The sequence below is a fragment of the Poecile atricapillus genome, chromosome Z, assembly GCF_030490865.1.
Source record: "Poecile atricapillus isolate bPoeAtr1 chromosome Z, bPoeAtr1.hap1, whole genome shotgun sequence".
NCBI lineage: Eukaryota > Metazoa > Chordata > Aves > Passeriformes > Paridae > Poecile > Poecile atricapillus.
In genome coordinates this window covers 131,689,463-131,707,042 of record NC_081289.1, presented here as the reverse complement: position 1 = coordinate 131,707,042, position 17,580 = coordinate 131,689,463, and the positions used below count along the sequence as shown (strand labels likewise).

General features: G+C 38.0%; 1 protein-coding gene across 3 annotated transcripts in view; it reads left to right on the top strand.

The window, feature by feature from the left end:
* Positions 1–17,580, top strand: part of NNT (nicotinamide nucleotide transhydrogenase) — a 43,929-nt gene that overhangs the window by 19,355 nt on the left and 6,994 nt on the right. For all 3 annotated transcript variants that reach the window (XM_058828258.1, XM_058828259.1, XM_058828260.1), the window contains 7 exons: positions 164–309; positions 1,834–2,029; positions 2,406–2,639; positions 4,509–4,669; positions 5,564–5,743; positions 10,054–10,213; positions 11,544–11,625. In XM_058828258.1, the coding sequence (XP_058684241.1) occupies positions 164–309; positions 1,834–2,029; positions 2,406–2,639; positions 4,509–4,669; positions 5,564–5,743; positions 10,054–10,213; positions 11,544–11,625 (1,159 nt within the window). The remainder of the gene's footprint in view (positions 1–163; positions 310–1,833; positions 2,030–2,405; positions 2,640–4,508; positions 4,670–5,563; positions 5,744–10,053; positions 10,214–11,543; positions 11,626–17,580) is intronic.

Sequence of the window (17,580 nt, the reverse complement as noted above, 5' to 3'; positions counted from 1 at the left end):
ACCCTGAATATACCTTTGTTTCCTGGTGGTTTTCTAGGTTTACTAGCTTTATTGGTTGCTGAATTGTGTGATGATATGGTATTACTAAATATTTCTCTTATAACTTGGCATGTGCTTGATTTCAGATTTTATTTTTTTAAGATTGCTCCTTTACTTTGTTCAGGTGGCTTTTTAGTTACACAGAGAATGTTGGATATGTTCAAACGTCCCACAGACCCTCCTGAGTACAACTATTTGTACCTGCTCCCTGGTGGTGTATTTGTAGGAGGATATGCAGCTGCTCTCAGCGGTGGCTATAACATTGAACAAGTAAGAAGATAACTTTATGGCTCTTAGCCCAGTGCTCAGTGTTACATTTCTTCATGCCTGTTCTGTTGAGGAGTAAATAATCCAAGGTCTTTCCATCATGTTCCCACAAGGCCAATCTGAAGCTGATTAACTGTAAGCTTGCAGTCACATAGCTAACATACTTTAAAAGCTGTGTTGTTGTTTGGTTTTGTGTTAACATAGCAGGTGCTTTTATGTATTGGACTGTTTTCCTAAATTACAGTCTAAATAATACAGTAACTACAGAAATCAGTCTTTGTTTTAAATGTTTCTGAAAGTTCAACTTGGCATGACAGTTAAAAAAGGATGGGATCAGTTTTCAGCACAAAGGGATGTACAGGGATTTTACCTAAAGCATCTTTTATAGTAAACTTCTGTTTGCTTTTGTTTCAATAGCAAGAAAAAGTTTGGAAAAAGCAAATCCAAACATACTGTTATGGCAGAGGCTTCTAATGCATTTGGGTTTTTTCAATTATCTGGACATATATAACTCAGTTCATGTAAGTTTGATTATACTGTTTGCAAGCAACAGTTATAGAGTGCCACAGAATCATCAATGTTGGAGAAGACCTACATTAAAGATCATCAAGTCTAGCTATCAGCCTTGCACCACTAGTGACCACCATGGTCACTATCAGACCATGTCCTCAAGTCCCACATCCACAAGTTTTTTTGAACACTTCCAGGGATGGTGACTCCAGCACTTTCCTGGGCAGCTGATTCCAATATTCTGCCATGCTTTCCATGAAAAAGAATGTCCTAATATCTAATATAACCTTCCCCTTGAGCAAGTAGAGGCCATTTCCTGTTGTCCTCTCACTTGTTACCTAGGAGATGAGACCAGTTCTCACCTGGCTACAGCCTCATTTTGAGGAGTTGCAGAGAGTGATAAAGTCTCCACTGAGTTTCCTTTTCTCTAGACTGAACACCCCCAACTCCTTCCTCATCAGACTTGTGGTCCAGATGCTTCACCAGCCCTGTTGCCCTTCTCTGCACTTGCTCCAGTGTCTTTGTTGGAATGAGGGGTCCAAAACTGGACACAGATTTCAAGGTGTGGCCTCTCCCCTGCTGACTACAGGGGAATGATCACAGTTTTACTCCTTCTGACCACCTTATTGCTGGTAGTTCAGAACTATCTAAACTATTTCTTAGTTCAAGTTTGCCATAAACAAATTCTAAAACTATTCCTATAATGAACAGGACGATTTAGCTTTGGGTTTGTGCTAAAGGAAAGGTTGCTTCTGAACTGATAAGGAAAATTAGTTTGGCTCTAGTTAATATTCATTCTGCAGATAAAATAAGATCATCAAGTGAGGGAAAAGCTTTATAGATAGCACATTTTAATTGGCTAAAAACACATCCTGTATGACAGTTTCTCAATTTCAGTTAAGAATTGTGACTTAAACACATTCTGGAGAAGTCAGCCCTTTTGTGTAATAATTGGAGATGTTTTTACAGCAATGCAATTTGTCACTACTTCATACTGATGGTTTTCCTATTTTAAAGGTGATGTATCTGGGCTCAGGACTGTGCTGTGTTGGTGCCCTGGCTGGTTTGTCTACCCAAGGAACAGCTCGTCTTGGAAATGCTTTGGGTATGATCGGTGTTGCAGGAGGTTTAGCCGCAACCCTTGGAGGCCTTAATCCCTCGCCTGAACTGTTGGCACAGATGTCAGGTGCAATGGCACTTGGTGGAACCATAGGTATGTGTATGATGAGGGAAACCACATGTCCAGAGGTAAATGATCTTGCCCAACTTCATACTTCTGTTCAGTTTCTGACCTAATACTGCCAAATTCCGTCTTTCACTCTGTGCCTCTGTCACAGAAAACAATGAATTTCTCCATATTTATTGAAGCTTCTTAGCACATGATATGCTTTGATCTTTCTATTTTTCATGATGTTCTCCTTGCACAAAATACACATGTGCAGCCTTCAGTTCAATGCCATAGCAATTTCTAGTTGGAGCAAGCTTGTGTGTGTGTAATCATTGCACACTGAACCATCCTATACTAATTTCTAGCTGAACAAGTGGGTTGTGTTTTTTAAGATTTCCCTTCTGTCTTCAACTCTCAATAGGTCTGACAATTGCTAAACGCATCCAGATTACAGATCTGCCTCAGCTAGTGGCTGCTTTCCACAGTTTGGTTGGTTTGGCTGCTGTGCTCACCTGTGTAGCAGAGTACATGGTTGAATATCCTCACTTTGCCACTGATCCTGCTGCAAACCTTACCAAGATCGTGGCCTATCTTGGGACATACATTGGTGGAGTGACTTTCAGTGGCTCTCTTGTTGCATATGGAAAACTGCAAGGTGAGAGGTTCTGTGCAAAATTAGGTATTTGTTAAAGGGCTTTTCTTCCCCCTGGAGCTAGCTCTACTTTTAGACTGCTGTGTAATTGAGAAGAAACACTGCATTTTGCACCAGGTAAAAGTTTATATGTTTAATTTTAACGAGTGTACTTTTTTGTTTCTAATTCTGTTTAGTTTGTGTGCAGCTTTAGTTATGAAAGGTTGTCTTCAGTGCTTGGGCATATTACTACTATTCATCTCTTGTCTAGAAATAAGTGTTGCTTTTCTGTTAATACGTTGATGCTTTTCCTTGAATTTATTTTATTGAATTTTTATGATCATAACTTTGTATTTCTGAGCAGACATTTTAATTGAAACTCTCATGTTGCTGGATTCAGTGAGAACTAGTAATAATTCTAGGATTTTGTTCTTAACACTGCAATCTTCATTAAGGTAGGCAGCTTGCAGTATTGAGGCTATCTCACTTTAAACCATTCAGTTCACTGTCTATTTACCTACTGCACAAACTCCATGCTTCCATGCTTCTTGCTGTTTTAGCAAGTATGCTTTCTAAGTTAAATACTCACTAATTCCTGATTCTTATGCTTGCAAAGGTTTCGTTATTGCATTTGTTTTTGTTTTTGTAAGCACACAGCTTTTGAGAAGCTGAGGTAATACTTGTACTAAGAATTTCCGGCTAACAGCTTCCTATTACTAATCCTGTTGTTAACTTTGCAATAGTTCCTTTGGGAAACATCTGTTTGCTTTCTTCAGTGTTTGTGAGACCAGCCATTGAAGGTGGAAATATGACAAGGATGGAAAGCTGTCTTCTCTAATAATCTTTTGAAGGATTTGTCCGTAGTATGTATTTCTGATGTATCTCTGCTAAGTACTTACTCATTTATTTCTTCTTGGTTTTTTTTACTCTCTCCATTGTACCCCTCAGTGATTTGTGCGCATGTCTCTGGTGAGCTTCACTGCCTGTTTGAGCCTGCTCTCCTATTTCTGTTCACTTTTTTTTCCCTTGCATTTTCATATCATCATGATACAAAATATGAAGCTTGTCTATCTAATTAATTACTGATCCTGTGGTATGGAAAAGGGTAATAAGTCACACACTTTGACTCCCCTGCCTGAGACCCTCAGTTCATTCTTTCTCTTGAATTCAGCTAAATTTAAATGAGACACTGTTATTGCTGATATAAGTTATTACTGGGAAACTTGCATTTTGCAACTCCTTTTTCATGTGGTTTGGAAAAAAAACCCCTAATACAAAATAAATGTGACTGTTTTAAACTGAATCATACAAATACTGAAACCCCTTTTCCCATCAAATTTCTGCAGATGTGGGAAGCTGTGGGAGTTCTGTGTGACTGAAAGTAGCTGTGAATTTAATGCATTTGAAAGCAGGAGTGTTTTGTACTTGGTGTTATCTGTGTAGTCATATTTTTCTAAGCACAAAATTTTTGAGAGACTGAGATAATCCTTGTGTAGAAGTTCCAGCTAAAAGCCTCCTTGAACTGTGTGTCATAGTCAACATACAAAGACCAGGAGTCAAAGTGAAAGCACTTTGTTGAAGGAAAAATAAAAAAATCTCTTTTCCTTTTTCAAAAGGAAAAGAGATTTTCCTGACTATTCTGGAGCGCTTCAGTGAAATTAGGAAGTAAATAGAGTTCAAACAAGAGTATTTGAGAATCTAGAGGAAGTTTGAATGTGTTACAATTCTGAGTCAGCAGAAGATCTCAGCTTCAATTAACTTGTTTTATCTTCTGCCCCTCCCTTTTTCTCTTTTTTAATTTTTCTTTTGCTGAGTTATTCAGTCTTCTCTGAAGGTAAGAAACAAGCTGCCCTGAATGTACACGTTCATGTTGGAAAATGTGTTTGGTTGCAGGCATCTTGAATTCTGCGCCTCTGCTCTTGCCTGGTCGACATGCATTGAATGCAGGCTTGCTGGCTGCCAGCATTGGTGGGATGGTTCCCTACATGATTGATCCTTCTTACACCACGGGAATTACTTGCCTGGGTTCTGTGTCAGCACTCTCAGCCATAATGGTAAATTGAGGAATTGTAGAAAATGAAACAAGGAGTTTTTTCTCCAGTTTTGCAAGTTTCCTCTTTATGGATTATATTTTACCATCCTGAGTCACAGTGGGAATGGTGCCTGTCTGTGTGGTAAATTGCAGTAGGAAGTAGAAACTGACTTTTCTAGATCTAGCTGTAAACCAGAACTGTTCCAGAGAACTGGAATGCACTTTTATAATTACAGCTTTTGCAGCTATTGATTAATGAAGCTTTTTATATGATATAGTGATATTTGATAAAACTTTTTGGAAAGTTAATCACTAAAATACTTAAAATAGCTCTTACATTCACTTACATTCACTTACACCACCAGTGTACACCAGTGTTGCAAAATTTACCTTGAATATTGCCATTCTGTAAACTGAGTCTTGCAAAGACTGCACAATATGAATGCCTTATGGTATGAACTGGTCCATGGAGCTGGTAGGATAATTTTGCAAGAAAAAAAAAAATGTGACTAAATGGAACATGTGTATGGCGTGGTACCTTTCTGTTCTCTGAAAAGGCAGATTTGATAAGTCCAGTCCTCAGGCCACAGCCTCAATGCCTACACTGAAAATACTTGAATAGGTTCTAGGTAACTTCATAGCTGCCTAGAAAGGTTGTGGATGCCCCATTCCTGGAAGTGTCCAAGACCAAGTTGGATGGGACCCTGAGCAATATGATTTAGTGTGGAACATCCCTGCCTAAGGCAGGGCAATTGGAACTGCTGGAAACTGTTGGAAAGGCTGACCTTTAAGGTCCCTTCCAACACAAACCATTTTATGATTCTATGTTTATTCTTCAGTGCTGCAGGCTAGGTATCTTGTCTGGGTGTTCTCCTTAGTCAATGCTGATACTGAAGTATTTTTTTTCCTTCTCCAGGGGGTCACTTTAACAGCAGCTATTGGAGGTGCTGACATGCCTGTAGTTATTACTGTCCTGAACAGTTACTCTGGATGGGCTTTGTGTGCTGAGGGCTTTCTCCTGAACAACAACTTGCTGACCATTGTTGGTGCACTCATTGGCTCCTCTGGTGCCATCCTCTCTTACATCATGTGTGTGGTAAGAAGTCAACAGAAACTGTGCTTCTTTGCTAAGTAATGAAAAACTTCTTTAACCATGTTTTTTAGGAGGATAAGCCATTGGATCTCAAACTGTTACATGTTTATAGACTAGCAAATTCTTGATTGAAACAGTTGGACTAGATGTCAGTGATTTTTCTTTGGTTTGGTGAGAGACATCTCAAAACTGAGGAAAGCCCTTGCATTGACTTAAGCATTAAGGGTTTGAATCTGAGCTCGAAGAAGTATGACTACTTGTGGTCAGCTATTTATTTTTCAGTCATACAGCTTTTGAAACCTGGTTAAATTTAAGCTAGACTTAATATGTAGCAGGAGATACTTTAAGTAGTGTGTTTGTTTAAAAAGCTATTGGTTAGCCAGTGATTTATAGTTTGGTTTTTGGAGTGCAGAAAGGTGTGATCTTGTCTTCAGAGCAGCTACTTTGTAATACCACGGGGTGGCAGCAGGCTTGCACGAGTTCAGTACTCATGAGCCTGTGTCTCAGCAAGCTTGAGCTTCAACTCCCTGTGAGAGCTGTATTGTGTTATTAGTAATGACCTCCTTTTCCCTGAAGTGTTTGTATAAGTCTTGTATTCAAAGATGGAGAGGTAATGGTTTAAAGAAGACTGTTCACAGTGCAACAGCTGCCAGCCTTATTCTCTGTTGTGTAATTCTACTTAATTTCTGCCCTTGTGCTCTTTGATCAGTGCCACTGTTCTCCTGTCCGATGTTTTCCTCTGGTCAGCTCTGGCAATCATATTTTACTTCATCTCCACTGATAAATAGTATTGTTACCATGTTAAGAATGTTCAGTATTATTCTTTTTCATCATTCTTGAGGAAGAATTTCAGAAAAGCTTTAGAAGGTATTCTTGTGCAGCTACATGGAAATGAGTTCAAATAAACATCTCAGGTATGAATTTAAAAGAATCTTGTTCTTTCTTGATCATTTTCTGTCTCCTTATCAAAAGGAAATCAAATTATGTAGGTCATATAATTAGTTGTATACATTCAGGAATTTAGTCCATGTCAGTGAAAAAATAGTGCTTATGGGTAACACAGGTATGAAAATTCTGTTCTTTAAGCATCAAATGCTTGTAAACCTTAGGGAAAAAGTGAACTGTTTAGTATGTATTTACCAGTAATCTATCTATACCTTCGTTTTTCTTATACTGTTTCCTTCCTTTCTTAATATTGCTCACCTCTCTTAGCACTCACAAAAGAATTTTGAAATACTTACAGAGTTGGTTGGGGGAACCCAGGTAAATAGGAAGCCTGAGGATGTAGTTAGCAAAATTGGCTGTGACAGAGTGGCTTTCCTCTGTGTTTCTCAGATTACAGGAAGTTTAGTTTTTGAGGTAGTGTCTAGAAATCTTGTGCTGCTTTATATAAAAGCATATAGAACTTAGACAACTGAAGGTCATCAACCAGTAAAATGAAAATTATTTTGTATGGTTTCTGCACAATAAATAGAATAACATGCTCTCAGCCCAGAACTTTTCTTTTCTGCTTTATTTCCTGTAATGGAAATAATTACTTTTAAAAGCATTGTTATAATCAGGGGATTCAGTATCATTGTCTTGAAGCTCCATTTCAGGAGAAGGAAATGCTCAGGAGTTTCAATAAATTTTGCTTTTGGTGTTTCAACCAGTGCTAATGAAGCAACAGTTTTCCCTTCCACTTTTGTTTTTTTCTTTTGTTTTGTCCCCCCTACTCTTTAGTATGGTTTCTGTCAAAACCATTATGGATACTTACCTACTACAGATGAAAAGGTATTTGTGGAAACACCTTAATAGTTGATTGTGGATCTGATTTTCTGAGTCTGTAAAGGTTTTTAGCCTGTCAGTAGCTGATTTCTTTCCCAAGGGAAAGTTTCTTGAGAAAGTTTTTCTCTCAAGGACAATTTCTGTAAATAACTTACACTTCTCAAAACAATTCTGCACAGCTGTGCTGAGTGTGCCATCAATGGGACTAGAGAGGTGTTGTTCCCTTTACCAATCATGTTGAGCCTGTATCTGAACACCTTATGAAAGGTGTCGAAAAAGTTGTGAATAAAGCCTTCTGATCATCTTCATCTAGCTGCTGAACTGAACTCATGCTTCATTATTTCGTGTCCAACAGCAATAATTGATATCTTATTTTTACAGAATTTTTCAGTTAATTTTTGTGATAAAACTGTAGGTTAATCATCCAAAGGCAGTTCAGCTAATCTCTTAAAGCTTCAGTTGGTAACTGAGTTAAAGACAGAATTTAACTTCAAAAAGCAAAGGCCTGTACTGTTTACTTGTCCTGTGAATTGTGACTCTTCTAAGACACCAACACAACACATCTTCAGAACATTTGATTGTTAGCATGTCCTTGTCCATCCTTTTTCCCCTAGAGGGAATACTTGATGGTTGCAATTCTGGTATTAGAATCATTATGGGATGCAGAAGAAACTTAAGGTTGAAGAGGAACCATTAACTGGGTTGATGAAACAGAGCAAGAGAGGGGACCAAACTGTGTTAGTCTTACAAATTGTATGCTGGCCACTCTTGTGTGCTAGCTGTGTAGTTTCTGTGGGCACAGTGGCATCATTTGCAGTACTCAGCATTCAAGTATTTGATTCAGGGCTGTAAGCTTCTGACCATTGTTAAACACGTATCTGTGCACAACACAGAGGGCTTTTTGCCAGTTGTTGGATTATCAGTGAGTGACGTCTGCACTTTATACCTCCATATTTGTAGTCTGTAGTGGTAAAGAAGATGGACTAGGCTACAGAAGAGTATTCACACTGTCCCAGCTATGTTGGTTAACCATTGCTTGATAAGGTCTTGGCTCTTTTGTGCTTTCCACATTTTCTCTTGGAAGGGAAGTTCTTGGCTCTTTGCAGTACAGCCAGGCAAGGGTGCTTCAATCTCATGCTTGCTTTTAGGTGGTTCTCAGATTTCTAATAATATCGTCTCTTAATTTTTTTTTCCCTTTGACTTAGTCTGACTGCTGTCTTTTGGTTTAGATATGTGTACAAAGTGCTCTTCCTGCACAAGCTTGGCATTTGCAACAGCTGAAGAGGGTATTCTTGTCTAGGCTGTCCTACCTGGCACAGCTGCTGTAATGTTGAGATGGACGCCAAAGGCAGTGTGTTCTTAGGGCATGTGAACTACTGTGTGCTGCAGACAGTAAAATAGTTGATTCTGCTGTGTCTGTGTGTCTCTTACAGTATCTGAAACAGTGATGACTTACTTGATGAAAACCAAAAGTTCCGACATCATCGTTCTGCTTATTTGCTAGATGATAAGTTTCAAAAAATAGCATGTCTTTTGAGGCTATAGCAAAAAAACTGTGGAACTGCATGATTTGAAATGTCAATGGAGAATGGACATCTGGAAGCACAATTTTGTGGGGGTGATTCCTCCCACTTACATGTGTGTCTCTTCAGATCCATTCCTAAATTTTGTTGTGGTTTCTCAGCCAGTGCAGAAGATGTATGACTCATGTGTAATTAAGAAACATTTTATCCTCTTCCTTTCCTGCTTCTAAAGTTTTTTTTTCCCTGCAGTTACAAGTTTTGCCTAATTCCAGTTATTGACATATACTGCTTTGGGACCACAGTCACAAGTAGATGTGTCAAAGAAAGCATTTAGCTAATGGCTTTTCCTGGCTATGTGGCAAATGGAGCCAGATTTTCAGGGTGTGTTCTTCTCCTAAACCTTCTAGTTAAAATCTCTTGTTTTCCTTTAGTGGTCACCCAGTATCAGCTCTTTACAATGTGGCTGGTTTTGTGTGGCTGATTAGTTGCTTTTGTGTTTTCCTGTCTTGTTGCTGTAGGAGTTTTGCTCCAGTACTACCTTTAAGAACTTTGTGGATTCCATGCTGTCATGGAGCAGTGCTGTGCTTGTATGTTGAACTGGTTAAAAGATATGGAAAGTATCTTGTAAAAATGTGTGTGTGTATATACCAATGTAAAAAAAAATTAGCAATTCTTATCATTGAACATGCGTTCTTTCATATTCCTCCCTTTTAAGAACAAAAAGAGACTAGTATTTTCTATTTGCATAGTTTTGTTCTTTGTTTCAGAGAAATATTGGTGGTCTCCCACTATGTGTGTAATGTAATGTGTTCAAAGCTGGTGTTCGGTGATTGCTGTGGTAAACTGTTTTAAAGAGCCTGTTTTAAGAGTGTTTGGGTTATAAGAAGGGGAAACAGCTTATAAAGACTATTGTCAGGGAGCCTTTAATATTTTCAGAAAACTTTATCAGAAGTTTTCTTTGTGGACTCTCACCTTTATTTTTGTATTTCATCTTTCTATGATCAAAACCATCCTGTCTTTCAGGCTATGAACCGTTCCCTTGCAAATGTGATTCTTGGAGGCTATGGCACTGCATCAACAGCTGGTGGGAAACCCATGGAAATTACTGGAACTCACACAGAAATCAATGTGGACAATGCAGTTGAAATGATAAAAGAAGCCAATAGTATTATTATTACTCCGGGTAAGACTCTCTTGACTTATATAGCAAGATGTTCAGAGGAGGTAATTAAAAAAAAAAAGACTCCAACCAAATAAAAGCAAACAAATAGAAGTGTGGCCTGATGTTGCAAAATGGCAGCAGCATGTTAAATGTTGACCGGATCCATGTGATTTGTCTTTGTTTCCTGGTCAGTTATCATTCCCTGGTGCAGAGATGTGTGCCAATTCATATTTCTTTGTGTACGTGTCTTCAAAGTTTGTCCTTTTTATTTGAATTTTAAATTCTCCAGAACAAAGCCTATCTTTTATAAATTAAGCTTACACCACAACAGCTGTACACAAAACTGAATTTCCAAACACAATTACAGTACCAGTGGTACCTATATATCTGTCACTTAAATCCTGAAAGACAGGATTTTGTTTACACTTCTCATGTACTTGCTCAGTTCTTTGTTGGTTTACGAGAAAAAAGGCCAAGAACCCCCATCCAAAATGTAGTTAATAATTAAAGTAAAAAAAATCCAACCTGAAAATAAACCCCTGAATTGTCTGACATGATTATGTAGGCTGTTCATGTCATTCAGTGGCACGTTACCTGAAAGGAAAACTCAGGTAGGGGACAGTTCAAGACTTCTTCAACTGGATGGCATGGCCATTATGTTAAACTTGTTTTAGCATTGGAATGTGAAGAATGCTAAAATATAAAGTAATCTTTCATTTTGCTTCAACTTTAATGACACCATCAGTGAGGCAGGGTTTTAATTTGAGAAGCTACCTTTGCTTCTAATGAAACTTGCAGTCATCTTCAAGAAGTTTACATTTTTCTCCTGTGGTCAAACCTTGAGGACACCATTAATAATATATGCTTTTTATTTTTCTTCTGGGTATAGTTGCTCTGATGAATTAGCTCAGACAGACTGAAAAGATTATTTGCTGCTAAAAGCCATATACAGCTGCTAGATTTGCATTATGCAGATTGAAATTCTGTTGAGGATAATGGATGTGAAGTAACCTGGCAATTGCCCTTTTATCAATTTTTCAAAATAGCTGTCTGAAACATCTTTTTCTGATAGAGAAAGGAACATGTCTTTTTGTGAAGGAGAAATAAGTGCTTTTGTAGTTGATTTGACTGGTCAAATCACTGCACTATAAGTGCTCAGTAAATAAAAAAGAGATTAATTACAGTGGTCAGGCTGGCAATAGATGAGAATCTGATGTCTGGGTTTTTTTATTTCTTTCATTTATTTTTAATTATGAGAGCATATATTTTTCCGGAAGGTACACTTATTTTCTGCAACTAGTCTTTCTGCACTAAAATAGGAAAATAGGTTAAAATTTTGAAATTCTTTCAGGTTATGGTTTGTGTGCAGCAAAAGCTCAGTACCCAATAGCTGATCTGGTGAAGATGTTACGAGAACAGGGGAAAAATGTGAGGTAAGTGCTTTCCTTGATGAAAGGTATTACAGGTGGTTTGGTTTGGTTTGGCTTTTTCATTCCATAAAAACCCCTAAAAATCTTAGTTTTGGTTTAACACTTTTTTCAGCATTGACAGAGGCACAGAATAGCAAAATTAAAGATATCCCTGGAGATTGTCTAGTTCATCCAGCCTCCTTGCTCAGACCAGAATCAACTGGAGAAGTTGCCTCCAAAATTGGGTTTTGAATATCTTGTCTCCAGAGATGGAGACTGACAGCCTCTTTGGACAGTTTCTTATGCTGTTCACTCATCCTTACAGTAAAATTGTATTTTTTCTGTGTTGTAATTTTCTGCTGTTGCCTCTTGCCCATTCCTTGGATAACCCTGAGAATAATCTGGCTGTATCCATCTTTTTTACTGCCCTCCATATGCATTTATACACAGCGATAAGATTCCCTTGATCCTTCTCTTCTGCAGGCAGAAGAATCTCAGTTTTCAGCATCTGCTTTTATGGCAGATACTCCAAACCATTAAGCAGCTTAGACATACACTTAAGAGGTTCCTGTAAGATTTTGCTATTGCAGGCGAGACTGCTATTAGATGTCTTTGAGTACCTCATGAAAGGATTATGGGAGTGCATGTCTCCAGTCTCATGAATTAATTCTGCTGGAGTGCTGCTCCAAAAAGTAGAGATAATTCTTAGATTGCTAGTATTGGCTTCAAGTCCTTTCTTCCTTCAGTTTTTCTGTAGACCTTATAGATTCTGAAAGTACTGAAAGCAAACGTATCTTTCTTGCTGGTTGTTTGACATTTTGCTTGTTTTCTAATTATGATAACTTAATATTTTAAAATCATTTGAGGCTCAGTTTTCATTTTAAACAAGGTATTTTGGCAGATGATGGTTAGCCAGACTTATTTCTGATTTCCATGTTTATTTCAATTAGATGGTGACTTCCCTTTGGAAATGTTTTTTGGTTTTGTTTTTATTCTTCCACTACTTTTTCAACCTTATTAAAAAGTTGTAATCTTTTGTAGGGTATTACAGCATTGTGCTGGATAACAGCAGAGTTCTAGGGTTTAGCAGCAATAACTTATTAGTGTTTAGCCAGGATTTTGCAATTTTGCATATAAAAATGCTTTATGGATGTATTTGTGCATACATGAGAAATGAGGGTGTGTGGTGGTGTATTTGCTTCTTGGAGCAGTCTTCACACCTTGTTTCTCCATGTTTAGCAACAGCTCTGTGTGTGTCCAGATCCCATTAAAATTTTGAAGATGCCTTAGTAGTTGTGCAACAAAAAAACCCTTTCATGGCTAATGTGCTGACAGTCTTGTATACTTCTGGCTTTTCTTTCAGTGCTTCTGTGGGGGGTTAGCTTTTTTTTGACCAACCTTGGTGAAATAAAAAAAAATATTGTTTTTGTCTTTTACGTTGGCTTTGCAGGAGAGAAAAGTGAATGAGTCCTTGAAATAAATGGCTCATACTTGAAATGAATCAGTTTCAGGAAGGGATCACTGCAGTGGTTACCTAGTATTTTAATGAAATAAATCTGTATGTACAGTTTGTGGTAATTCAGGCCTTTCATCACTTTGCTGAGCTCCCATGGTGTTCATTGAGTGCAGCTGTTGTCCTCTGGTTTCAGTAGGCCTGGAGTGCCTCGGGACCCTAATGCACTCACCATCCAGATGTAGTGACACTCTCACACACACGCTGTGGAGGGCTGCCAGCATGGACACAGGATTGCATCAGTCTGTAATGCCCATCATGTGCCAAGAAAAATTGTGACTGTCATACGGTCTGGTTTTTTGCTTCATGGCTCACCACTGATCCGGAGAAGCTGTTGTTTTAATTTGCTTTGCCTATAGCCATAACATTCTCAGTGAAGACCGCAGATTATATAACATGATGCGTAACCTTTGACTAGGATTTAAATTTAGAAATACAGGAGAGATTTTGGAAACTTTAGACTGTTTTAGTTACTCAGTTGCATAGCTAACATCATCACTCACTTGAGATGGTCTTGCAGCAGATCACATCTTTAATGCATTAGTAATGTCACAAAGAAAGCTGGCTATTACTGAGCCTTGAGTATAGCTTTCCCTTTTCATGGATGGATAAACAACAAAACTTTTTATAGGCTAAATCCCATAGCCCCCAGAATCTATTGGCCTTGGAGAGGAAATGGCTGTTCTACAACTGGTGTTGTATTTCTGCAAAGTTAGAAGTAAGTAAATTGTTGAAAGTTCTTGCCTTACTAAAGTTCATCAGCCACATGTTATGTTGTTTGTAGAACCCTGGTTGTGAAATTCTGATTTTTTCTGTATAATAAAATTATATTCTGTAGTAATTTTATATATAGAAATATAATTACAGTCTAAAACTGTATGTTCTCATATATGCAAGGGTTGTTGATGCTCATATCCACATGCAGTTAACTGTCCTAGTTTTTACCACAGATGTCTTTCCTGAGACATTTTCTATCAATGTGTTTTGTTCTCTTGCATTGTAAGGTGTTCTTGATAAGCAAAATGCATTTTGGTATGTAAGGACTCTTAAAATTGTGCTTTATGTAGACTTTCTAAATAATTACACAGTTAATAAGCTGATTCCTGGGAATTCATAGTTGAGAGACATGTACATTGCCTCTTTAAAAATGACCTATTTTGAAGCCTTTCAAAATAGTTGCTAGTAAGTTAGTGTTCTGGTTTGGGTTTTTTTTAACCTTTTTATAAGTGGATATCTTGAAGAACTTGGATTTCTGTCTTTTGATGCTGGAGACTGTAAGTACTTTTGAACACATGAAGAGTCTTCCACATTTTTGAAAATATGGTAGTATTTATTTAGTGTTGTACCTGTGGTTTAAAGGTTTTTTATTGATACTTCAGTGGCTGACCTCTAATCCAATGTGTTTAGTGTTCTGATTTATTTTTCCACTCTTTACTTTCTTGAAAGTAATAGAACATGTGCATGAGTATCAGTTACACATTTGTCTGCAAATAAATAAACAAGGCTGATTACCTACAACTGTTTATGGTATGAGTTTAAAGCCATCATCTGTTGTGGCTCTACAAGAAAATCTAGAAGAATTTTAGAGCTAATGAGCTCTTAAGATGCTGTCCCAAGAATCTTCAACACACTGTGCAGGTCACACGTGCAAGATGGAAAGTACTGTCATTGATGAGCGTAAGAGCAATATGTGCAGGTGCAGGATTCTGGAAAGCTGGGTTATACACAGCATGAAAACACAAAGTGCGTAGCTGTGAGTCAGTTCTTGGTTTGTTGTAATCAACTTTAGTGTGTGGGTTGTGGATTATTAATGCTGCAGATGAAGGGACAGCTGGAGTCACACAGGTCTGTTTAGCCTCAGTGCTTTATTGCTGTAGTTAGAACTTGCAAGCCATGCAGTGCCTGATGGCTTCTGCAAGGATGCAGCTGTAGCTGAGTGCTCCTGGGGGAGTATTGTAGGTGTGCAGTTGGTTCCATATGGGTCAGCTCACCTCTGGATGACCTTACTAGGTGAGTATGTGATGCTTTGTGGAAGCAGACTCTTGTTTTTTTGCCTGTAGTTGGGTTCTTGGGAAGGCTATTGCACAGACCTAAGTTCCATCTGGATCTTGCCCCTGCTTTCATAAACCATAGTGGCTGGAAATAGGGAGCCACTATCAGCCCTCATTTAAATACGTGTTATTTATCTGTCTAACTCCATTTAAATTTAACTGACTTGACGTGTGAGCCACTGAGCTTGGTCCGTGCTTATTCCATGCTCTAAGACTGGTTTTGGGGACATATGTTGCCTTCAGCATGACAGCAGGTCTAAGCTAGCTAGCAGGGCTAGCGCTGTGTGCTGATGCTTGCAACCTAGTCATCCATATGTGTGATAAACATTATACTCGAGTCATGCTGCACTGCAACTGTTACATGGCAGGATTCAAGCTATGGAATACCTGAATGATACACTTGTCTGTTCATCTAGTTTTTAGGTGTTTTTTCCCCCTTCCTGTTACCTAGAATAATGGATTGCTGTTGGTACTGAAAACAAAGCTGCAGAGAGGTGTCTAAATAAAATGAATGAGATGTGAGGAGCTGTAAGTGAGGCAAAACCCTTGGGCAAGTACAACATTTAAAGTGTTGAGTGAGCTAAATTAGACACCAGCTAGATGTCACTTTGCTCTGCCCAGCTGTGGTACAATGACAGGAACCCTATCTTCACATTGATGAAATGATCCTGAAACACTTCTGCACTGGGTTAGGTGCTGCTCTTGTGAGCCAGCTCTTTCAGTTTTGATTAAAGAATATTATTTAGCCAGCTGTAATAAAGATAGATACTGACTTTATGAGCTGTATGAAAAGTAATTTCTGAGATTTTTCAGTCATTTTTCATGCTACAGTTGTCTTTTTGATATTACTAACTTCATACTACTTCACCACCTTCAGTCCTTTCTATCTCCCCAGCTCCAGATGAAGATTTCTGTGTATGTCAGGAGTTTTAGATATTTAGTCTAAATTTAAAATAAAATGCTGCACTTTTTGTTTTGAAAAAAAATCAAAATGTAAACTTGTGTGCTCTGTTGTCTTTATAAAACTAAAGGCTGACCAGTAGAGGCTGGTCAAAAATGTTGAATATCCTTGTCTCAAGCTGTGTATCTATGAAGTGTGAGTAGCGAGGTGATGCACACTTACTTCAGTATTTGACAACTGTTAGTGGTAAGCAAACCCTACATTATGTTGTCAGGGTCAAAAGAAAAATATTCTTGTTGAATTCTGTGTTTTAGTGACATATCAGAACAGTGTTTCAAGTCATACACAACATGATTATGACTTTGTTGTGGTTTTGTGGTTTAAGATTTCTTCTTGATTTATAAACAAGCAAACCAACCTAAGGGAGTTCCTGCATTACTGATGGCAAAAAATGTGCAATTTTTCCCTTGAAAACATTTTTGCCATAAAGCATGTTTTCCTTTTAAAATAATTTCTGTGTTAAATTTTTGAATATAAATGAGGTTCATGCTATGAACATCTGAGACGGCATATGTAACAAAATGTTCCCACTTAGTGCACATAGCTTTGAGGAACTATTGCTGTTGTGAGTTAGAGGCAAAATTTCTGCTTTTGTTAGACATATTTTGAGCCATCAAGGATTTTAGGTATTTATTTTCCATGATTACCTGAATTCTGAATCCTGCTTTCTATTGAACAGTATGATTTCACTCAAGAGGTGTGTAAATGCTACCTTGTGACATAATGAGAGCCCTAGAGTGTCTATACATTTTAATTATTCTTTTTGTCTTTCTTGTGCATCCAATTTTGAGTAGTACTGGCAAGCTACTATCATATTTGGTTAACAGACTCTTACAAGCAGACTTTTGGGAGTCACTTCAATATTTGTCCAAAAAAGCTTTTGTATGAGCAGCTTTCTCAAACTTTGTGAGTACACAGTATGTGGTTTCAAGCAGAGTCTGTCAGAAGTCTCTAACTATTGATGGTTCATGCCATAGCTCTTCCTGCAGGAAGATAATTTGTTTTCTTTCTTTTCTTCTTTCCTTGCCTCTTGCCAGGAATGGCAAAGTCAAAGGTGAAATTCAGTCTCTTGGCAGCTTAAATTTTGGCTTTCCAGCCCTTGAAATAAGATTGTATGTGTATATAGTACTTAATAGAAACCTCACGAGTATTTTGTTTTCTGTATTGCCAAAGCAGCTTTGGTCACAAAGGCACTCAAATAATTTTATTAGACACAAAAGAGAATTTTGTTGGAAAATCTATTTTCACTGCCAGAGGAGTGATGAGTTTTCTCAAGGGTACTTCAGAATAAGAGTTCTCCTACTGTACTGTTAGTGATCAAATTTGGTTTACTTAAGATCTATCTGCAGTACTACACATGGCTTGTGTTACTGAGTGGTGTGAAATGTAAGCTGTTAGTCATTTGTGCTGTATATTTGCTCTCCTTCTGACGCTACATATTAGCCTTGGCAACA